Below are 24,623 nucleotides of genomic sequence, written 5' to 3' on the forward strand. Positions count from 1 at the left end.
GGCATGGTTCAATGAGTAGAGTTGTCCTTGAATGAGACTGACCAGCATGGGAACTGGGACAGAGAATTGGTAGGGTTTGAAATAACCCCTTCCCCATTACAAAAGCGGAGACTGCCAAGCCCCCACAACACCCTTAAGGTCCACGACTGGCTCCTGCATTATCAGAGAAAGTCAGGGGGTGGGGTCAGAGACTAGCTGATAGACCCGTATTGAACATGAAGCACTGGGGGCCCGATCAGTAATGCCCCAAGGGGGACCAAAAAGTAGAAATTCAATGTCATTATTACAGCAAAAAAGTGTTTGGCATTAACATTTGTTTCCTTTTATGTATTGTCATCTTTTTTGAGAATATTTACTTTCTAATGTCAGTCAGAATGTTTATCTAACACTTTCTTGTATGTGAACTTTTTAGAGCTGAAGAGTGAAGTCTTTGACTTAAGAGTTGTTCTTCAGTCAGCAGACAAGGAACTTCTGTCTGTAAAAAATGAATACAGCTCTTATAAGCGAACCCATGAGGCTGAACTAAGCCAGTTGTCATCCAAACTCATTGATGTGGAGCTTCAGCTTGATAATGTCAGGTAATGTTTCCTGCCCTTTGCGCCTGTGTTTCCCCTTTTTTTTGCATATCTTGACCTTGCTATGTGATTATGTTCTCTGAAGTCTCATTCTTTAGCCTATTATAGTTGCTTGGGGATATTAAGGCAAAATACTGGTGCCAGTATAGAGTGGACTTTGTGATCTCAGTTTGAAACCCCTCTGCAATGGGTAATTATTTTTATTTTGTTCATGTTCTTTCTCCAGCTTGACGCAATTTTGAAATTCCTCTGCTTTTCCTACATTAAGGAATGCACATATCCTGCCAGTTTAAATTGAGAAGTGAGATATTGGACAGAGGGCTGGCTCAAGATATGTGTTCCCCAATTCTGTTATGCTTTTCATGTAGTTTGGGGCTGAATAATAATACATATTATTGGAAAAGTTTCTCTATTTGGTGTAATAAATGCATAAGGTCTTCCAAGTGTTTTAGTGGCTGTTTGCCAGAGCAGACCCAGCAAGTGATGACTGTATTTTCTAGATGAGATGTGCAAATGCTGTTCATGGGGGCAGCAGATACATCAGGGTCTTCATTGCAGCCCTGAAAGGTGGCTATCCAGCAAGATGAACCTTTGTGCGATTTCAGAACCGTATTTGGCACCCGGGAGAAGGTAAAGGATCAGAAGGCCAGCTATTGGCCAAAGCCTTTTGTAACAAATCACATTTTTCTGAGAGTTTCCCACCTCTTGCAAGCAATAAACTGTACCTTATGTTGGGATGGATAGATCTTGTGGCCTTTATTGGCTCAACAATCACATTAGGGAAGTGTGTCCCAGGGTATTAGCAATAGTCTTGCTTAGGTGAACTGGAACATACTGCCAGGCCAGTTTTTGTCAAATAATTCTTTTGCTCTCTAGTGAAGGGTTTGTGGTTGAATTTTGAATCCGGGAGTATACTCTAATGGGTCTTGCATAATCAGATCAGTCCACAGGTTTCGCAAGCAGCTTGATCAAGGTTTGATGGGTGCTGTCCTTGTTGGTATAAGAATGCATTGTTTTCGGAAAGTGGTTTGATATGTACACCATTCCTTGCAGAGTTCCCTGATGTCTTCTTGAGTTTCTCCTATCTTAAGCATTGGAGCCCCTCCTCTGAACCCAAAAATATTATGCCATTTGCATGTCAGCTCTTGCATTGGGTTAACTCAGGCTAGCCTGTGTTGGAACAAAGAATGGGAAGTGCCTCTGTTTTTCTCATTCTTCTCCTCCTGTGGAATATTTGTAAGCATTCTAAACTTCTTGAGTTACAGAAAATAAATGAGATCTCTTGCCTACAGCTACCCTGTTGATGGACCCCCTGCTTTGGTGACATATTCAGGATAATGCAACAATGCAGCATGGGCTAGATATTGCTTCCATATCCACACCCTCAAGTGGAAGAACCAGTATCTAGGTATGAAGGAGCAGGAACTTGTGCTCATTCCCTTCCTTCAGACATTGCATTTAGTGTCTATTTTTGCTACTAGAACCATTTGGATTTTGCTTTCTTTGTTCCTAAGATGTGAGATATTGATTAGTGAACTCGGTCCTTGGGGAATAGGACAGTGTCACAATTTCTAGCTTACCTGTCTGAAACCCTGCTGCTGTTTATCCTATTGCCATAGCTGCCATTTTCACATCACTAACACCTAGCGTCTGATGAAGTTAACACTTGTTTAACAGAAGCGCTCACATTTATACTTGTTCATTTGTGGATTTTACCATTAAAATATTTGTGGTTTCATCATCACCAGAGGGATTTGTGCTTGTTACACTCTACCTACAGCACTTTTCATTTATTCAGTTTGTTTGTTTTTGGTAAATGACTGTAAGTTTGACTGTAAAACTGGTGGTAAGACTGTAAATCATAAACCTCATTTTGTCAGCACTGGTTAGAACAACACTGAAGACACTGAAGAAGTAATGAAGTAAACAGTTTTTATTAATTTCAATGTTAAAATTTCAATGATGTAAAGTGCATATTATATTGTAAAGCAGTCTTGTATAGTATGCAATCAGAGACGTTTTAAATGTAAGATGAGGTAATTTTACCATTGACTACTGTAAGTGCTACTGATAAAAATGTATACCTTTTCTTAGTTGTAAGGTATCCAGGCTTTACACTGTAACAAGATAAGAAATCCTAAAAAAAGAAGTACATGATCTTGGGCTTTTGGAAATGTAACATTTTATTGATTACCTTTTAATTCTACATATAGTATAATTTTCTCTGTTTTTATACAGGAGGATGTCTAGACTAATGTCCTTAGTGTAAATTATCAACAGTTTCCTTTTAAATAGGCTTGAAAAGCAACAGCAATGATGAAAGGCATGGAAAGATTAGTTTATTTCTGTATTTTTGACGTTACTATGTGTTGTTTTTTTTTTATTGTCGCCTGCTTTAATTTGGATTCAAAGATCTTGCATGCACAGTTTATCATGAGCAGAATGATCACTGTGTTCTAGGTGAAATCTGAAAGGGTTCTTTCTTGCATTTTTAAAGTTACTGGCTGTGTTTTTTATCTTAGTTTCTGCTTTTAATTGGAGACTAGCATCCCACAAGTGCAAGCAATGTATTATGAGACGTCTCCAAGGTGTAATGTAATCAGCAAGTCAAATAATATTGGCAAGCAGTTCAGTGAAAATAAATGAAGTCTAACTGTGGTGAGTGAATAGATATGTAAGCAATTGCCTCTGCGGTAGCTTTGGTGCTTTAATTCATTAAATATAACTTCACATAATTTAGTTCAATTTAAGAGTGGCTAGTAATTTTTTCATAAGGCTAAAAGTGTTTAGTGAAAACATGCAGTTTGTTCTGGGAGGAAACAGATAAGAACAGATAGCAATCTTTGAAGGTGGGAACAGTCTGTAACATGTGCTTTTTAGCATGGTTAACCTTCGCTTTAGAATAGGTAATGCATGTAGGTTCAGCACTCGATTTGGGGCAGTTGCTCCTATTTGGAAGTATAAAATTCCTTTTTAAACATGTATGGGCTTGTATATTTATTTTGAGTTAACAGTTGATAGGGATTCTGAAAATCCATTGCTTTTTTTGTGTGTGTTTTTATTGAAGCAAAATAGTGTGGGTTGATGTGACAGTTTCAAACAGAGGTAAGCAGAAACCACTGCATGCAAGATAAGCCTGCCAAACACACATTTGCACACATATGCTGTAAGCTGGAAACGTATCAAAAATAGTCCGTGTGTATAATATGTGTGAATGATAGCTCTTAATCAGAATGGCTGTTTTGTCAATATTAAAGTTGGGTTATAAATGACCCTGCAGGTACAGACAAAAAAGTATTGAATTATATTAAGTAGTGTAGGATGCTAGTAGCAATGTTACAACACATGTTTTATGGATAGAACTGAGCATGTGAATTTGAGAGAGTACATTATAGACAAAGAAAAGTGGAGTAATGCTGATTGTGGAAGGGCTTTTTATCATAATTGAAGAGAGAGAGAAAAAGCATTAATGGTAGATTTGAGGTAGTAAGAGGTTATTGGCAGGATGTGAGGATTACAGTGGCATATGTTTATATTCTACCTAAAACTACTAGAAGTTTTGCTTAAATAATTAACTTTCAACAGGGAATATTATTTATGGATAGGGACTGGGCCTGATTTGCAATAGTGAAAAATGTATCAAGAGATCATAGGAGGGAAAATAACAGGTTGTATTTCTGAAGATATAGAAATATTTGGTATGGAAATATGATTTCAGTGGTAGTATATAACAATGCATGTTATTCCCCAGGATACAATAACTAGACTAGATTGGATACAAGTTATATTTGTATTAAATTATATTTCAGAGGAGCTTTTGTATTTAATTGAAAGCTTTGAGACCCATTCAATACTTATATCAGATCCTGTACCATTAAAAAAACTAAGATACAGGGTAATGATGCAAAAATGATTGAGTGGTGCTATCCTATTCATTTAAAAGAAACTAAAGGCAGTAGTAGTGAACTTTATGCAGCACTTATTAGGGAAGATAGAAATTAATTCAGAACAGTAACTAGTGAGTGGAATAAAATAAAAATGGAGTTGACCATCATGGTAGAAATAAAAAGATAAGGCCAAAAAAAACTCCCAACATATCTGCACCAAAATATATATATATATACAAAATATACAAAAAATTAAATATATATAGCCTCACCTACACAACCCCCCCTAAGCACAGAGGAGAGAGGAGGGAGTGGGTGCAACTGCAGCAATGTGGATCCTACATTTATGGTAGCAGTAACTGTAAAATGTACTGTTGTTCTTCATTCCATTGGCTGCAGTCCCTGCTAATAGAATCCCCAAAGCAGAGTGGGGAGGCTGGCAAATCAAGGAAGCAGGGAAGGAATAACATGCCTGGCAAAAATAGCTGTGTAATAGCTGTAGAGGAACCAGCCCTAATGCTTAGTAGAGGTATGCAAGTATGCCCAAGTAAGTATGCACTGAACTCCAAGTAGCACCCCCAAAAAAAAAAAAAAGCCTGCTCAGTGGCCCTAGAAGAGGTGGGCCTAATCAATCAATGCTTCTCCTTCCGCCATGGGGAATAACAAAATGCAATGCAAAACCCAAAACACTAAAATCCACCATTTTTTGTTTGGAACTGTTTGTTTTGACACAGGCAAACAAAAACAAAAACTGAGAAAACTTTAAAAAAATCCTTAGTCCTGCTCAAACCAATACCTGCATTGTAGCTCTAAAGTGTGCAAATGTTCAAATCTTTTTGCAAAAAATTGCAAAAATTTGATAAAAAATGATTAAGCAATGAAAAAAACACAAAAAAAACCACTAAGCCACTAAAGAGGCACGATAAACCATAGAGGGCAATGTCTTAAAATCCAAAAAGGCTCAACCAAAAAAAAAAGAGTAACCAACACTTAGGGCCTGTAACTCAAAAAACCTTCTTAAAGCCCATGAACAAAAGCAGTCTTCCATGACAAGTATTTCCAGTTCAGCAATGCTGCAGGCTCAAAAAGGTGAGAAGTAAGAGAGCCCAAAAGGAGTTAGAATTTTGAGTCTTATATGAATGTCTGGCATGCCTTTGAAGGAGGCAAGGTATAAATAAAACCTGTAACAACAGTGGTGAATGATCCCAGAACCCATTTTGTCTGAGGTAAATCCATTCCATTTTTCTGTGAAAAAGTTCCTCCTTCCTCCTAGAGGTGAGGCGAGAGGTAAGTAGGCTGCTGAAAGGCAGGTGTCATGGGTCTGCTTGAAAGGACTGACCCTGCCCTCACCAGAGTCTGGAGCAGGTGAACTCCCCCTAGCCTAAGCACCTTGAGCTCTGGCCCTACCTACCACGTCTAGACCTACCCCCCTAGACTGGGAATCATAAGCATAAGGATAAGTCCATCCCTTAGCAGGCCAATTTCTACTAAACTTGGCTAAAAATCCCTTAACACAACAGTTTGCTTAGACTTTGTCCTCCTTGTCCTCCAAAACTGCTTCAACTGCTCAACAACACCACACCACAACAAATCCAGAAAAAAAGGAGTTGTCTTAACATGCTCAGCTAAGTTCTGATCTCTCAACCATCCTCTCGGCAGAGGAACAGAAACAGGGAACAGCCCAGTGGAACCCACATCAAGGACCACATTGCACACACATTAAACGCGTTCCAGCACAACCCTTGTGATCTGAACCTCTGCACCGAACCTTATCCTCAACACTCAATACCCTTCCAGATTTCAACTGTCAGGAGTTAGGGGAGAGAAATAGAAACTGTTTAAAGGGATTGACAAATGTTAAGGTATTGCAAAAGAAGGGGAATCTGGCCACCCAATAGATTTCAAGCAGTAAAAGTTGCTGGTACCCTCACCAAACATAAAATTACTAGTAAATTCCCATAGAGATCAGTGCTAAGCCCTGTCTTGTATGACATTTATTTTGCAGACATCCAAGCCGGTATCTCTGAAGTGTTGTTGACCACGTTTGCTGATGCCTGCAATCTGGCCACTGTTGTCTGCTCATCCACCAATATTAAACTATTCCAGCACAGATTGGAATATGCATATTTTTGGTGTACTGAAAATGGTCTCAAGCTGAATACAAAACAATGCAGCATAACAGCATTCTCTACAAAAACTGATCCCACAGTATAAGTGGCACACTTCCTCAAACATACAAGGTCATAAGAGACCTAGATATTTAAATGGACAACTGTGTCTCATTTAATCATGTTTCCACCATAATCAGAAGTTCCTGTCAGGCCCAGTTAATTTTCAAGACACTGTCTTCAGGATCCATAGAAAGCATGTTTCAGTTGTAGCCTTTCCGTGTCAAAGCCATCGTCGAATACACTGCCAGTTTTGGTGTGTGCAAAGCCAAGCATATCACTCAAATAGAAAAACCCCAGTAATTTCTAACTCTGCCAAAAAATAAATACCTTAAATGGAGCTGGAGCATTTATCCCCAGGCCTCCGCTGAAAACAGGCTCTGTGGAACCTAGTCGGACATTCCTGGTCAACAAATGTTAAATAAATGTTAAATAAAAAAAAAAAATACCTTAAATCCTTCAGTTGTCTCAATAAATTAGCATGACTGTCCTTGTGGTCCATAGCCTACCAGCTGCTCAAAGGTGACCTGTGTCTTGCTTTTTGAGCTATGAAAGACCCAAACGTATTTGATGACCCATTTCTTCACAAAACCAGTAGCTGTACAAACACCCCCTGGTAGGGACCAAAATTTGCACTAACAAATAAGACTGGTTAGATGGATAGGTTCATAATTCAGTATATTCTCAGTTTATGGAATAAGCTACCACTTCAAGTCAAGCAAAGTACTAATTCTTCTGCCTTTGTCTATTCTCAATGATTGGATGGGTAGAGACAAATTTGCACCAGGGTTATTTATGGCCCTACATGATCTGGGAGATGTGCCACACTCGTAAGTGCTCTTAAAGGGTGGCAAGGACTTTGAACTGTGTCTACTTAAGGGCGTATATGGCTAGGCATTTTTGGTCCTTGTGATTGCTTTTATACTATTTTTTCCATTTTCCTGACAGAATAAGAGTTAGAGCAACTGTAGAGCACTAATGAGAAAATAAGGGGAGTGTTTGGATAATATGCATGAATGTACAAAGACTGTTAAGCAACTATTTTATTTTATATCTTTGGAGTGCAAAAACATATAGCACAGCAGCTTGGGCAACAAAGTGGAGAGAGTTATAGCCAAACTTAGGGTGCCTACAACAAAAATAACCAGAGATCCTACAGAGAACATGTGTGTTTAATTGAAAGCTTTAGACCCATCCAATAACTTCAGATTATGCAGCAATAAAAATAAGATACAGATGCAGGGTAATGAAATGTAACATTAGCACTTTCTCTGTTAAAAAAAAAGAGGAACTCAAGGAATGGGAAGTGGAAATTATTTGAGAGTTATTGGGGAAGATGGAAATTGCTTTAGAAGGGATAGATAGTGAGTAGGAATAAAATGAAAATGGAGCTTAAAGCAAAAGTAATAGGAATTATTTAGAGGAGTTTACAAAAGTTAAATACTGCAGAAGGGGACTCTCCCAAAAGTAGAAGAGGAATATCTGCACCGTGCTAAAGGGGATATAGGAGTATTTGGACAATATGTTTACATTTAGAAAAGGTGCTGTTAAGCAAGTATTTATGATTATTCTAGAGCACAACTACTTAAGCAAAAGGACATAGAAAGGAGTGTTGCCAGACTTAGGAAGCCTATGATGAGAAAAACAACCATAGATCCTATGAAGGTCTTAGTTATTTTGGACATTTTATTTGCGTTTATATGACACAGAGGAATGGGAAACCAAGGAAAGGCACAAATAGAAATATTTATGGAGATTAATTATGCCAATGTTAGAGGAAGATGAGGCGCAACAATGACTGGCTAAGATGGAAAGAGATTAGTTAAAAATGTAATGTGTAATCTAGCAACAGGAAGGTCTCCCAGGAAGAGACAGTACTCCTGTGGACATTCTGAAATTGGAGGGGGGGATGAAATATCTGAAAGGATTTGTTTAAGAATATTTAAAAGGGGATACTAACATCTTGGAAGAAAACTGAAGTTGGCTGCATTACCCAGTGGAGGGTAAAGGCCCTTCAGATCCAAGTTCATTTTTAAACTGATTATATATTTTTATACTACTAAAGAGATTTTTTTATACTTTCTACTGCATCGTGGTGATCTACGTTTTGGTGTCTCCTGGGATATTTTTATACTAGCTAAGAGAATGGCTAAGGTGTTTCAAGAGTTGATATTCCTGAATTGGTATGCTTTTGTGGAGGGGAGGCAAACATTTGAAAACATTAATAGAGCAGTGATGATCCAGAGGGAAGCAGATTGTAAGAAAACACCACTAATGTTGGTGGGTCTTGCTGAAGAGAAAGCATATGATAGTTGGGATTTTATGAGTAGGGTAATAATAGCATTTGTATTTCCTTGGGGAATAATAGGGTTAAGAAAGAGGATATATGAAGATTTGTAGGGAAGAATTAAAATGGGAGGCTTCCTGTCTGACAAGCTGGGTTTGAACAGAGGAACCAAACAGGTATGCCCTCTTTCCCCGTTATTTGCATTATATGTAGAGCTGTTAGCAAAGAAAATAAGGGATTCATAAATTCAAGGATATAACTGGTGTGGTAATCAAGAAAAGTTAGCTTTATTTGCAGGTGATATTACTTTGCACTTGATAAATCCAGAAAAGAGCATTTTAATGTTTTAGAACATTTTGAGGCTATTTCTATTCTTCGGGATATAACATAAACAGCAGTAGAGTAGATTATAGCAGTAAATTATGTACCAAGGCATGAACTGATTCAGCAATGCTCATATGTACTGGGATATGATAAGATTAAAAAGGACTCTGTTATGGCAGCTATGGATAAGTGGGAAGAGACTTTAAAATATTACAAAAATTCAGAATCTGGAAGCAATGGATTATGCGTATGGATAGCAAGATACAAGCAGTAATAATGTGGAGTCTTATATGTAATTTAGGTGTATTTTTATCAACCAGAGGAGAAGTTGTAGATGACAGTTGAGATTTGAAGGAATTTATTTGGTAATGGAACAGGCAAGTGTTAAATTGGGGTAAGTAAAGTCTCCCAGTAGAACAAGGTGTTAGGATTAACTGATCAGAAGGGGTATATTGCAGCTGTGCAACGAAGACTGATATCTTAAGCACTGTTTTATAAATCCAAGTGTAAAGTGAGGATGAAACTGGGGCATTTAAGATATTGTATGGAAGTTCTTGAGGAGAATAACAAAAATACAGAATGCTATATTCATAAAGTAGCAGAAAGTATTCTGAAACTAAGCCAGCATGGGAATGATGAAAGAAGTTTACAAGAAGGGATGACTGCAAGTGTAGTTATAAAGATTAGATCAGAGAGGATTGGAATTTACTGGAGGAAGTGAGAAAAGGGGCCAAGGTAATGGAAGCAAATAACTAGGAAGGGTAATAAGTACAAGTTTGGACTACAGATTTGAAACTGCCATCCGTACCAGGGACTGATAGGAATACAGGCACAGAGAAAAGGCTAGGGGAGTGCTAAGGAAAGACTGGGTCTTGCAGAGTTTTTAGCTGAGCCTAGAACAGAAGCTGCTGTTAGAAAAGGGATAATTAGTACTGTGTGTAAAATATTGCATAGTTAAGAATCAATCAGAGGCATTTAGAAAAGATTGTCAAAAGGGAATGGAAAGGCAGTATACGAAGAAACAAGAAGAAAACTGTAGGTCTCCCCAACTATACAACACAGTCCAAAAGGTTTGCTATTTTTACATGGAAGTCTTTGTACAGGTATTTTTATACACCAGGGAATTTTCCTCTGGTAGATTCCACATGCTTGAGGTGTGATTGGGAACAGCAAAGTAACTTGGGAGTACATGAGTTAGCAGATTTTAAAAATTCCTTGGACAGTATACCTTGAGGGAAATATTGGTGTAACAAATTACTGTAATGAAGAAAATTATTCTTTTGAGATGGGATATAGGACTGGAATTTTTTTAACTATACTAAGGCCTTTCTAAGTTCCATGGTACTGGCTGGCAAAAAAACAGTTTAGTGAAAACTGAAATCAAAATCTTAACCAGCTGTAATCAATGTATCAGATATTGTAAAAGAGGTAAAAGGATCGGAAGTGAAATCTTTAGAAAGCAGAAGGAGCAAATATAAAAATAACTGAAATTTGTGGGAACAATACTTGGAGAATAGTGCTCAGGAGAAGAAATTAAAATTAAGTGAAGGCAGGTTTTGGTGCCATTTGAGCAGTGTTGGAGTGAATGAAGAATTAAAAAGAAAACGTACACATTCATGCTGCATGACAGTAACAGTGGAAACTGTTACTATGGTTTGCTTTCTGTTAATGTGTATAAAATTGTGTTATCAATGACAATTGGTAATTATTTGATAAAGATGGCTTTTAAAAATAAAAAGTGTAGCATTAAAAGGTGTAAGACTGAATATGAACTTACATTTTTCTGCTGCAACAAAAGGCAAGCACAACATCCTTGTGTTGGAAAATTTGGAAGTAATAGCCAGCAATGCTCTGAGCTTTATTTCTAACAGTACCACTTCCTCTGTTCCTGGCTCGATAACCAGTATTCAAGCTGATAAAGTTGGCTGCAACTTCACACCACCTGATTATCCTGTTGTTCCGTCTATCCCCCAGTCACCTCTCTCTCCAAAATCACCCTTGATCAAGTCCTGTTAGCCCTATACTAAAGCAAGAATACTGCAGCCATGGGTCCTGATAATGTACTTGATTGCCTCCTTGTAAGTACCAAATACAGTCTGTCTGAACCTCTCCTTAACTTGTTTAATATTAGCCTCTATAGAAATGTCTCTGATGTCTGGAAAATTGCCACATTGATGTCACTGCATAATGGTCGTCTCTACCACTAATTCAGATATTTATAGACCTATTGACCATACAAGTGTTCTTTGTAAAGTTGCAAAGCATGTTATATCCGACTTCATTATAATAGCTGTGGGCAATCCCCTGGCCTTAGGCCTTAATGAATTCATCTTTGTTAAAGGAAGATATTGTCTACAATACCTGGTTAACTTCAAGAAAGTCACAAAAGCTGTGGACAATGGCCATCTATGCCTACTGCCTATCTTAACCTAGCCAAGTCATTTGGTACAGTCTATCATGTTGGCAATACAACACAACTCATCTTAAACCCTTAATTTGTCTGGGGAACAGCAAAATGACTGTCAGTAAGAATTTTGCACGGTAAAGGCAGCTGATCCTTCCTCTTAATATACGAATGTGACTGGTAGTATCCTACAAGGTTTAGCCTTGGGTCCTTTCCTTTTCAGCAACTACTTTTCCAGTATCCAGGCCTATGTTCAAGATTTGAGACCAACTTTGCTGATGAGTGTAAACTGAAGGTAATTGTCAGCTCTTCTGTAAGATGCTCAGATCCTCCCAACAGCCTCTTGAATATCCCAGCTGCTACTGTACCTATATCAGTAAGCAATGCCCAAATGGTAAGAAAAGCAGTATGGCTCTATGTGAGAAACACATTTACCAGCCGATACATCAGTAATAACTCCCTCCAGACCAGCAATTAAGAGACCGCGGATCTTATGTTGTCAAAACAGTATAATTTGACCATGTCTCCTCTATAATTGACAAATTATTTTACTTAGTCTAACTGACCTCCAAAAGACATTCCTTCTAGAGCAAAAGAAGTCATAGTCCCCATCTATTCATCCCTTCAAGGTCCATCATTGAATATAATGCCTTCTTTGGCATGCTCCTTTTTAAGCATCTTGCCCATTTCAAGAGGACCCCAAAGATTCTTGACCAAGAAAATCAGAGGACTTTGTGTGGGTTACTCATCTACCTTTCCCCTCTGCTCTATCCTATAAAGAGACTTTTGTGGTGACCTGTGCTTAGCCTTTCTTGCACTGAAAGACTGCGTCATGTAAAAAACCTTCACTTTCATAAAACAAGTGGATCATCATATACTCAAACCAAGGATCTCCGTTGCCAAATAAATAGAAGTTGATGATGGGACAGTTCATAACATAATGTATTCTCCATTTTTGGGCCAAGCTTCTCCTACACGTTAAAGTAATACCTTGGACACTTTCAAGGTTAGTGTCATTGAATGGATTCATTTTTATAAGTTCACCTATGGTATAGCCTGTGAATTCGTACTTGAAATGATAGCAAGCACAACTGAAGCAAATGAAAACACAAGAGTGGGGTACATTAACTTATTTGATAGGATCTTGTATGCTTTCCACTACTTACCTAGAGATGATCTATGTATGGTCACCTCTGCTCCTATGTTAGTTTCTCTCTGCTCATCTACAGAGCTCAGCACTTAATCTTGGTTAGGTGCAGTGCACTGCCTGGTTCACTTTTGTGTTGCATAGCAAAGGTGCATTAGAGAAATAAACATTTCCCCTATGAGGGTAATTCTGTTTGGTTACTAATTGTTGGATGAATAACTTGTTTAGAACATAAGCACTAGACCTGGCTTATACAGCATTTTTGTGCATTTTTCCCTGTAACCACAGCTTTACTCTTCTAATCCTACAGGTTAGATCATGAGCAAGTACTGGATGAAAAGAGATCCCTGCAAGATGCCCATGATAATCTGCAAGAAGTAATGCAGTATGAGGTCAATCAACTAAAAGAGCAGCTTAAAGATACCCAGCAAGAAAATTATGATCTCAAATGCCAAGTTGGGGTAAGTTCACTTCTTGACATGTGATGCCAAAATTGCTTTGGTCTACTATTTTGTGAACTTTAGCACATGTTGAAAATGAGGTTAGTCGAAATCTCTCTCTTTTTTTTTTTTTTTTAATATACAAAGAGTACTGATGTTTTCCTTATCATAAAAGAAGGTAGCCAGTGAGGGTTAAGGGTCTCCAGTCAGGCATATGGTTTCAGAGTTTGTTGCCGTGTAATACCAGGATTTCAGAACATCAGTGCTTATTCAGAATTATTAAACATTTTGTAACTAGTCTATGCCAGTTTTACTCCCCGAGCTTTTGGCTGTCAAACTGGCTTCTTGTACATAATTCAGTATATGCTCTCAGTTGGAGTTAAACAGCTTTTACACTAAGAAAAGTTCTATTTCTATAACTTTTTTTGGAATTTACATTTAGTTCACTGAAGTACAGCCTTTACACTGGCATATGTCATTGTACTGGTAGTGGGAAATGGCATTCTTATACACTTTCTTGACATTTCCACTGATCCCATACTTCATCTTATAGTTCTAGAAAGGTCAGAATGTTATTTTTGGTCCGTGATAGCCAAGAGGACTGTAGATGTTCTGTAGTCTTGTCTCGCCTTCATTCTTACATATGGGTTCAGAGCCTAGACTCGGCCAATTAAAAAGCTCTCGTGGCAAGGTAGGTATCCCATAATGCACTAGTAACAATCCCCAGATCTCGTTTGCCGCTCTACAAGTTCAGAAGTGTTCTCTTTCTTGGCCGTGGCTAAGTTGGAATATTTTTTCTTCTAAAATTGATGGTGTTCTTTTTTGACTGTAAAGTTAGTTTAGTTATTAATAGCTTACTGTTGTTAACTTGCAAGTAGTTAGTGTGTTTCTGAAGTTTTATTGCAAATTGTTGTTGTTAATTATTGGCCGTCACGTCCGCAGGCCTTCCTTAGTGGTGTCCCTTCATTTTCTGTTGTGCTAGTTATTGTTAATCTTTTTCAGGCATAGGTCTGTTTTTTTTTAGTTATGACCTACTTTGCCTTTTCTGTTGCTTGTTTATTCTCTATCTCGCCTACCCCTCTGTTCAGGGCTAGGCCCATTTAAGTTAGAGGACCTAGTCCTCTATTGCCTTTCTCCCCTTGTCTGTTGTTTCTTCAGCAGGGCTAGGCCCATTTAAGTTAGAGGACCTTGTCCTCTCTTCTTATTGTATGTCTATGTTTATAGTTGTGTTGTGGTAGTTATGTCTAAGGAAACTAAAGACCATAAACCTTTGGGTTTTAAGAAATGCTTAAAATGTTCACAAAAAATGTCCCTGACTGACGGGCATAGTATTTGCGTTTATTGTTTGGGAGACATACATCTACAGGAGACGTACTTTTTGCCATTTTTTTTAGTTCCCGGGTTCTCCAGGAAAGGAAGAACAAACTAATTTTGAAAGGTCTTAAAGCTTCCTTTGAGGAGGATTTAGCTAGTTTTTCCTCTTCTCATGCCAGGTCTCCCTCTTCAACAAAAGAAAAAGGTTAAGTCAGTGAGAAGAGAGTCTCTTACACCGACTCACAAATCAGGACCTCCAGAGAAAGTTGCCAAAGTTGACAAACCTTCTACCTCTTCGGCTCTTCTGCTTTCAGAGCCGGTTGAGGTTATTGATATAGACCTTCCAGTTTCAGCCTCAAGTTTTTCAGAGCCAATAGCTGAATCCATACCTCTCTGCCGGTCAAGGGACTTTCTACCAGTATCCCCGACAGTTAGATCTCTGATTTTGCAGAGGTCTCGATCCCCTACCTTGTCTTCCAGATCCTCCAGGAGAGCCTTTCTGAGGAGGATGTCGAGAGGATGGTGCTTAGACTTTTGAAGTCGTCGGCGCTAGCAAATTTGTTGTTGGCTCCAACCCAATCAGTTCTGGAGCCGTCTAAGGCCGTATTACCTGCTTCTGTTCCTCCTCCAAGCCATGCCAGTCTTTCGGAGCCAGATCCATTGGTGCCATTTGTTGTAGAACCGTCAGTTCCAGCACCCCAAGTGCCTTTCTCGGAGCAGAGTTCCGCTCCAACACCTTCGGTGTCTAGGAGCCAAAGCTCACCAGTCAGCCCTGATGGAGACACTTGGACCCGAACATCTTCGGTTCCGAGCCTACCTCTCAGTGCGTCAGCTCAGCTGAGCTCGGATCCTACATCTGTCTCTGGGACTACTTCCGCTTCCTCGGAACCACTGGTGTCGAACCGGAGGGAATCTGCCTTCAAGACGATGAGGAACATGCTGCCTAGATCTTCACCTCTACACAAGGGTACCGATGTTGTTCCCCCTCAAGCTCCGACCTCTGTCTCAGCACCATCTCTCTCTCATGACAGCAGAGACCAGCAGCCTCAGGAGCCCCCCTTGGGTGGCCCCCAGTCTTCTGAGACCTCCCCAGAATATCCTTCTGAGGAGCCTCCTCTGAAGAGAACTTGCAAGAGGAAGCACGTAGACTCCCCTGATGAGTCCATCACCTCTGACACTGACCTCGAGGAGTCAGAAGGGTCCCCTAGGTCATCCTCTGATGATATCTCCTTCATAGATATCCTAGAGATCTTGAAACAAAGATGCAGCTGGCCCATCCTCACCCCTTCTGAGGAGGAGTTAGTGTACCTGAAGGCTTTCGGGTCTTAACCTTCAGCCTCTTGGGTGTCTCCACCTTTCGATGAGCTGTTAGATTTGGTGAGTCGAAAGGTGTGGGAAACTTCTGAAACCATCGAACCAGTCCCTAGAAGGCAGAACAAATTCCTTTCAACTCCTAAGGAAAAAAGAGTTTCTGACCAAAGGTGTGCCTGTAGATGCCATGCTGGTGGCAGCAGCCACAAAGAAGGAACTAGCAGAGACTTCCTCATCTGTCCACCCACCAAACAGAGTCTCGAACGATGGACAGATACGGGAAGTGTATTTTTTCTTCAGCGGCTTTTACACTCAGATCGCAGAATTACCTCACCCATTTTACTAGGCTTCAAAGAGATCTCCTAAAAGAGCTGGGAGATGCTCTCCAAGGTACTTTAACTGAAGGAGTCCCTGAGAAGGTTACTGCTCAGTTGTCCACCTTAAACTCTATTGTTAACTCCTCCTTGAGGTTGATATCTTACGCAGCAGATGGAGCGAGCAGGGCAGCGGATTCAGGAGTTTCCCTTAGGAGACACTTGTGGATGCACTTGTGTAACTTTGCCAGAGCCCTTCAAATCTTTATTTACCAATGCCCCCTTTGACGGTTCCTCTCTACTTGGACCAAAGGTAAAAGACACACTCACCAGATGCGAGCAGGAAGGGAAGACTCTCTCTGCCGTGGGAGTATGTTTTTCCGTCTCTTCTAGACCATACCCTAAAGGTCAAAGAGAGGGAAAAATGTGGTTCAAGAAATCTCAGAGATTTTTCCCAGACGCACAAGGTGATTTCTTCTCCAGAGGCAGAGGAGGAAGAAATAGTGGTAGACATTGCCCTAGAGGCGGGGGGGGGGCCGCAAAATCAGGGTGACCGCAATTCTTTTCGTGGACGTCCCTCTGGAGCCAGTCAGGGGTTGCTTTTCTTTTTCTTTTCTTTGTACCTAGAAGCCTGGCATGACATCACAGAAGACAAGTGGGTACAAAAAATAATTTCCAGAGGATACTCCATACCCTTCTCTTTTCCACCTCCTCTTACCAAGAGAATCCCAGATGTTCCACCCAATCACAGGGATCAAGCAACTATAGAAGTCCAAAAGTTGCTTCAAAAGAGAGTCATCCAAACTGTCCCCGCAGACCAGATAGGATTCGGAACTTACTCCAGATTCTTTTTAGTGCTAAAATGAACAGGGTACTGGAGGCCCATCTTAGATCTCAGCAAGTTAAATGAATCAGTGAAGAAGTCCAAATTTCGAATGGTAGCACTGCAGTCTATACTCCCTCTGTTAGGGAAAGACAGTTGGATGTGCTCCATAGACCTCCAAGATGCATACTACCACATAAAAATGGACACAGCATCAAGGAGTCACTTACACTTCCAGCTGGGAGCCAGTCATTACCAATTTCATGCGCTGCCTTTTGGTCTCACCACAGTCACCAAATGCATGGTGGTAGTAACGGCTCACTTGAGATGTCTTGGATTCCAAGTGTTTCCATACCTGGACAACTGGCTCCTGACTGCCACCACCAGGCACCTACATCTACAAGCCAGGGATTCAACCATCTTGAGTCTGTACTCAGCTAAGCATCACTATAAATTGGGAAAAGTCTGTCTTGACACAGTCGCAATGATGGCTCACCTTTCTTCAGGCAGAGTGCAAAATCTAAGACAACAGATATACAGTCTGCTTCCGCAACACAAGGTCAAAGTGAAGATAGTGCTCAAACCATGGCCTCTACTATATCTCTAGTTCCGTTAGCCAGACTACATATGAGAATTCTACAATGGCTACTCTTTTCCCAGTGGTCTCTTCAGCAACTGCCTGTCTCATCCCATTTTAATAACGGAATCTTGCAAAAAAGGATCTTCATTGGTGGAGCCAGTCCAATCAACTAACGATGGGGAGACCATTCATTCCTCGCCAGCCCATTGCTACTGTTACCACGGATGCCTCCCAGATAGAGTAGGGGGCATTATCTGGGAAGGACAGTCCAAGGCACATGGCAAGAACGCGAGGCTCACTTGCATATCAGTGTTCTAGAGATGAGAGTAGTGCTACTAGCACTGCAAGCACTTCACGACTTTCTTCCTCTAGGGACAATAGCAATCCAATCAGACAATATGTCAGTGGTATGGTATATAAACAAACAAGGGAGAACCAGATCCTACCCCCTATGTCAAAAGGCTCTATGTGTTTGGCAGCGGGTGATATCTTCCCAACGCTTTCTAGCTGCAATGCACATCCCGAGGAGAACTAATGTGATAGCCGACAAGCTCAGCAGGGCAGTCTTGATGCCTCACAAGTGGTCTCTGAATCAGAAAGTCGCGGAACAGATTTTCCGCAAATGGGGACAGCCTTGCTGCGATCTGTTTGCCACCCCAATGATCACCAAATGCAGCAGCTACTTCACCCTTATCCCCCCTCCGGGGGAGACACTGAGAGACTCACTTGTCCACAATTGGCCCTCGGGACTTCTTTATGCCTTTTCTCTAATATCGAAAGTTATCCAGAAAGCAAAGACTTTGGGAAGCAGAATGATTCTTATCGCTCCCTACTGGCCTCGTCAGATTTGGTTCCCCTTTCTCGGGCCACACCTTCTGGACGATCTGTGGACTCTGGACCCAGTATCAGACCTTCTGACACATATGTCAGGCACATTCCATCCCTGTCACCACACCCTCAACTTGACAGCGTGGCTGCTCTCCTTCCATCCCTTGTCAGGCTTCATGATTTCTCCCCTGCGGTTACACTTATCCTGTCATCATGTCATAAACCTTCTACAAGAAAATTGTACGCTAGCAAATGGAAAAGATTTTCTCTTTGGGCACAAGTTAAGAACATAGATCCATACACAGCCTCCATTCCCTTAGTATTAGAATTTCTAACCAAACTTTTTCATCAGGGATCAGCTGCTGCTACAATCAAGGTTCATTTAGCAGCTATCTCCATTTTTCATTTGGGGCAACATGAACCTAATCTTATGGCTCACAGATTGTGAAAATCATTTTTAAAAGACACTACCTTGCTAAGACCTCCTTTTCAAGAACCTATATCTCCCTGGGATTTCAATTTCGTTCTTTCAAAACTTACCTCACCACCTTTTGAACCTTCACATACATGTGATTTAAAGTTCCTTTCATGGAAGACCATTTTTCTATTTGTATCTTTTTTGGAGATGAAAAGGAATGCCAGTCTCCAAGATAACGTTATCAAACTGGATTTCATATTGCATGTCTTTTATTTACTCTTCTAATGGTAAAGAACTCCCATTTAAAATTAGAGCTCAATTCCCCCAGATCACTAACATCTGCCGCTTTTCAAGCCAGATTTCCAGTGGACAGTATATGTGCAGCAGCAACTTGGGCTACCCCTCATACCTTTATTACTCATTACAAATTGGACTTTGGCCTCCAGGGGTAGAGCCTCCTTTGGTTCCACGGTTCTTAGGAGTATATTCCCATGAGCCACCCAAGAAAAAGGTGCTAGGGACGCTGCCCCATATGTAAGAAAAGGGCGAGATAGGACTACAGAACATAAAGAAGTTATGTACTCACCATAATGTTCCATGTTTGTAGTCCATCTCTCCCTTCATTCTTACAAGCCCACCCACCTACCCCCGTCCATGTATCCTTGGAAGATCTGGAGACAAGATAATGTCTATCTTCCTTAAGAGTTGGAGACCTTTCATCTTTGTTTTTCCTTGTGGATATACTTTTATATCACTGTTATAGACAGCAGCAAACAAGATTAGGGGATTGCTACTAGTGCATTATGGGATACCTACCTTGCCACAAGCCGACTTCGAGCTTTGTAATCGGCCGAGTCGGAGCCAAGGATCAGCTCTGAACCCATATGTAAGATTGAAGGGTGAGATGGACAACAAACATATGGAATGTTATGGTAGGTACAAAACTTTTTATCTGGTTGTCATGTTCCCAGTGGTGTATAAAAAACTCCTGTTCCCTGCCAAGGAGGCTATATCTGTTTTGACTGTAAACGTAGATCCTTTGTATGCCAGTTCTTCAGGTATATTGTGAGAATGGACTGTGGCTGTCAGAAAACTTTCCTCTTGTCAAGGTTGAGCTTCAAAGTGAAAGTTACTCTGCTTTTATGTGGCGTGATATTCCACAATCCTGACCTGTTTCATGTGCCTGTATGATTTGTATTTCAGTTATTGTATGACCTGATTCTGGTGTTTGGGCTGTGTCTGCCCTTTTGTAAACTTGTGGAGAGTAGGACTGTAGCTCAGGAAAAGCTGGTGAAAGTGGTATCTAAAAGGAGTACTGGCAGTTTGCTCAAGTTTTGAAGAACCCCCTCCCTACCTCTGATCTGAAGTTCATGTCTGACAGACTTGCAGACCCTCCCCATTTGAATTTGCTGATTCGGCAATGTTGAAGTGTATTCTTGACAAACTCTTTCTGATGGTTATCACCTCTCATATAGAAAAAGAATGGAGCTGATGTGCATGTATTCCCATAGGCAACAGCCTTCCCCATACAGCAGATTGTATGAAGAGTGCCAAATGTTGATTGCTGAAAGGGATAAACCTGACATTAGAACCCATCAAGGCGTGCCCTCTCTGTGTATTGGTGCATAATGTAAGAATTTATCTTACAATTCCCCCTGACTCTACCTCTTTCAAACCAAGCCAACTTCAAAATAGGAAGAAGCTTACTTTTTAAGACTGGGGAAAAGCCTTCAAGCATTGCATGGTCTTACTGCCTCTTCTGCCCAAGAGTACAACCTTGCTAGCCCAGTATCCACAGTCCTGATTAACAGTGTCCATGGGGGTCAGCTCTATAGGAGAGATGTACCAAAGGATCGGTGGGTTCTGGACATGGAAACGTACCACATCATTGAATCCTTTAAGCTGTTCTCCAAAAGGGTCCAGTAGGAGACCACTCTGTGTCTGAAGAGCCACTGGGCAAAGCCATATTGTACTTTTAAAGGGCCATAGTGGCTGTCCATTATTCAAAAATTAAGCCAGATGTTTTTATTCTTACTTGTTTCTTATTTTGATAGGGCTAATTTCCATCTCATTCTAGACATCAGCAACTTCATTCATAACCTCCAGATCTGGATAGAGATCCTCCATTGGGGTCATGCCTCATTTTTCTGCATGGAGCCTGGAATATGTTGTTGTACACAGTGAATGACTATTGGTACTTGATTGTTTGGTGCTCGTGGAGGAAATTCCTTTGATTTGTTCGTGTGTGCATCAATTCCCATACAAGGTGCTGATATTTTGTCTTTCCTTTTCACCCTGATTTTTCTGCAAGGTCGTTTGTTTTATATGACCTCATTGTGTTCACCTACTTTGATGACTGGTTGTTAATAGTGTCATTGAACGACAACTTGTTAGCATCATTGTAGATGATGCACTATTGCTGCACTCTCTGGGTTACAATAAGCTTTGAAAACCCGTCTCTAACCCCATCTCACAGAATTGTCTTTTATAGCTAAAGAGATGGACACTCAACTGTTGGTCATTCCTAAGCGGAGAGCTGTCTGACCCAGGAAATCATATTTGTAAGAAAGGTTGAGGACACGTGGTGAGGGTGCAGGGTTAGATCTTGCTGTTATTCCCAGACTTAGTGGATGCCACTGTGTAAGTGGTAGTGGTCACATGCTACAAAATATAGGTGTAGCAGTGGTGTTTGAAGTGTCATTCTTAGCTGAGCTACCACATAATCAGTGTCTTTTGTGTGTGTGTCCCCCCACACACACACACATTTGGGACCTAGCATATTGTACAGTTACCAGGGTGGGTCTCACATTTCATGCAGCCAAACCTGATCATGTGCAGAGAGGCAGTGCACATTTGGAAGTGGGCCATAGACAGAAGACCTCATTCATCTTTTCACACACTGGATAAAGTGAATGTGTTGGTGAACACCCTAAGCTGCTGTTTCTGCTACATCCAAGAGTTGTGGCTTGAAGGGACCCTATCTTGATTTATTCTTATTCCAAAGATCAACCTTTTAATCACTTTAAAAAAAAACATTTTCTGTTTGTTTTTTGCAACATGGAAGGTAGAGGGTCGTCATGAATGTGTTCTTTATCTTTTGGTTAGGGGGAGTATTGTATGCCTTTCCACCATTCATTTGATTCCATACTTTATTGCAAAGTTCAGAAATGAAAGACCAAAGCCGTTTGTCATGACACTGTGCTGCTAGCTGAGATGATATGGTTTCTAACTGTATGTCTTCCTAGTAATACAGGAAACGCTTCATTTCTAACTAAGGTAATTTCCCTGACTCCACTTCAGGGACTGGCTGCTGCTTTAGATCCTCTTTCCACAGCATCATCTGACAGGGATTTCAAGTGATTTGAAACTAAAAGGAATAATTTGCCGAGTGGAATAAGTTCTCCATCGAGTCTGATCCATATCCACACCTGTCTAGTCAGTTTGCAGTTCATCCTGGCCTATGTCAGACAACTGTTTGATCTGGACTTAAATTTTTCCACAGTCAGTGCATGTGTCAGCTATTTTTGCTGAGCGTTTGATTGAAGGGCTGCTATACTTATGCTCACATTTAAAGAACCTCTCCCCTCTGTTCAGTTTTAACTTTGATTAATGGGTTTGATTGTTCCCTGTCTGTTTTTTCTGGTGACCATTGTCTTTTGCTGGGTCTTGGAACTACAGGCCCCTTGTGTAGGAAACCATAGCTGATCTTTGACAAGGATTAGTTAATTCATCATCATTCAATCACTGATGCAGTAGGCTGAGATGTATGGGATGTATCCTCCCAAGGAACATACTGGCTGGTCAGCTTCCACACACCTTAGTCACTGTACAACTTGAAGAGAGGAGTGTAAAACTCTTGGCTAGAGTGGCAGAACTTTCTTGCCATTTGGAGTGTGCACTTCTCTGCAGGGTAGTGCTTCTCCAAGGCTGGACAGATAATACCCTGTTGGGGATTACCTTCCATGCCATAATTTGGTGAGGAGAAAGGTTTTTGTTTTGTATCATAAATGCATGTTAAAGACTAGGCGTGGTGGTTTTAGTGGTTCTCTAAAAAAATTTTACCTCCAATCTTACTTTTTTGCTCATGGGAAATGCCTTTCAAGTAACTAATATTTGTGGGAAAAAGTTTATTTTTTGTCAAAACTTGTGGCTAGGAGGCTAGGACTTCTGATTTTGTTGGTTGTCATTAACAGTTTTTGTCTCAAAACTTATATTTCTTGTTAGGTTATTCCACTGACTTTACTAAGCTCCATTTCCCATTTGACAGACGCCTTTTTTTTGTAGATAGATGATTCTAGTTCCCTGTGTGGATTCCCTTCTAATTTGTCTAGTTTTATGAAGAAGTGTGTACCTTTTCTGTCAAAAAGTATTATTGAGGGCTGAGGCTTGTGTTTGGTGGTTGGCACTACAAACTTTTTACCTCAAAACCTAACTTTTCTGTTGGACGAGACTTTTCAAAGATCTACTAGCTGCTTGTCAGACTCCTTTTGTGACAAGGACATGGACCCTGGGTCCCAGTAACTCTAGCATTCTCTTCCTAAACCACAAGAAGAGAGTGAGAAATTCTCTGGTAGCTTCAGTCTTAATTCTGGCTTCCTGTTCACCTCAGCCACTAATGGATGATCTGCTGTCACCATTTCATGTTCCCCAGACCACTCATTGCTTTCTCACAGTCCCTCTGGTGCTGCTCCTTGGGCGCACCACTAAGGACCAGAAAACTGGTATGTCCTCTGTGATGGTTCATCTGCTATGTTTGGTAAGGGAGAACAACTGTTGCCAGTATCGGGGAGTGGAGTAAGTGATTCTCATTCACTAAACCACTCTGAGGAGCTTCATTTCCAGGGAGCAGACCATCCTTTAAGCCACTATGTTTCTGGGATGGAGTCTTCCTGAAACAGAAAACATGAAACTTGATAAGGAGGCTTGGTTGGGCTTTGGTTTATTTAGAGCCTTTCAGTCTTTAAATGCTGACTCCTTCCCACCTTTCTAAAAAAGGAAAAGATTTTTCTCTCTCACACACTCCCTCTCTTTCATTCTCAGTCTGAGGGACAAGAATTAGACTTAAGACTCCACAGAATAGGGAATCTGAGGAAAGCTATTATTCAGTTTCTCCTTCTGAATAGTTTTCTTTTTCCCAATACTGTTGTCCGATTGAACGACTTTGTTTCATTGGGAGCAGTAAGAAGTACCAGAATCTCAGCAATGATGTGATTTGTTTCAGAAAATCTGATAAATTACATAAATTGTTCTAAATGCTTAAATTTCTTTTTTCTAACCCCAGGTCAGACCCTGTAGTAATTTCTCTGTCAAAATAATCATCTGCAAAACTGATTCCTTCTGAGAAGCTTGGAAAAGCATTTGACAGATTTGGGGAGGAAAGTTTATACTTTATGCCTTAGCCTTTAGAGTAGTACAATGTTCATCATATTAATTGCTGCTATATGGGTTATATCCTGCCAAGGATGCAACAGCTGGCCAGCTTCCAAAGCTTCAGGGGTACTTTCACCCATCCAAACTGTTTAGCAGCTCAAGCTGACTGAAAGTCAAGTTGGGTGCCAAGTCCTTCAGAGCTTTACTGCTGCCGAAGAGTATACACCTGAGGTTTTCAAGGGTTGATGGTTGTCTTGTACTGTTTCTTTGCTGAGCAGATAAGTTCCTTTTGGGGGTGAGGAGGATGGGACTTCCATTCAGTAATTGTCTGTTATTACTTTCCTTATCAGGAAAATTGTTTAAAGCTAGAAGTTTGTTTTAATGGACTAGCACAAAACTGTACTATACTTTAAGATTGCAGGGGGGGGGGGCT

The 24,623-nt window shown here is 40.5% G+C and overlaps 1 protein-coding gene across 1 annotated transcript in view; it reads left to right on the forward strand.

Moving 5' to 3' along the window:
- Positions 1-24,623, forward strand: part of KIF15 (kinesin family member 15) — a 2,415,358-nt gene that overhangs the window by 1,438,165 nt on the left and 952,570 nt on the right. Inside the window, exons 25-26 of the mRNA XM_044065522.1 lie at positions 413-578; positions 13,103-13,253. Coding sequence (XP_043921457.1) covers positions 413-578; positions 13,103-13,253 — 317 coding nt within the window. The remainder of the gene's footprint in view (positions 1-412; positions 579-13,102; positions 13,254-24,623) is intronic.

This window comes from Protopterus annectens, chromosome 3.part0, assembly GCF_019279795.1.
Source record: "Protopterus annectens isolate FY-2018-M chromosome 3.part0, PAN1.0, whole genome shotgun sequence".
Classification (NCBI taxonomy): Eukaryota; Metazoa; Chordata; order Ceratodontiformes; family Protopteridae; genus Protopterus; species Protopterus annectens.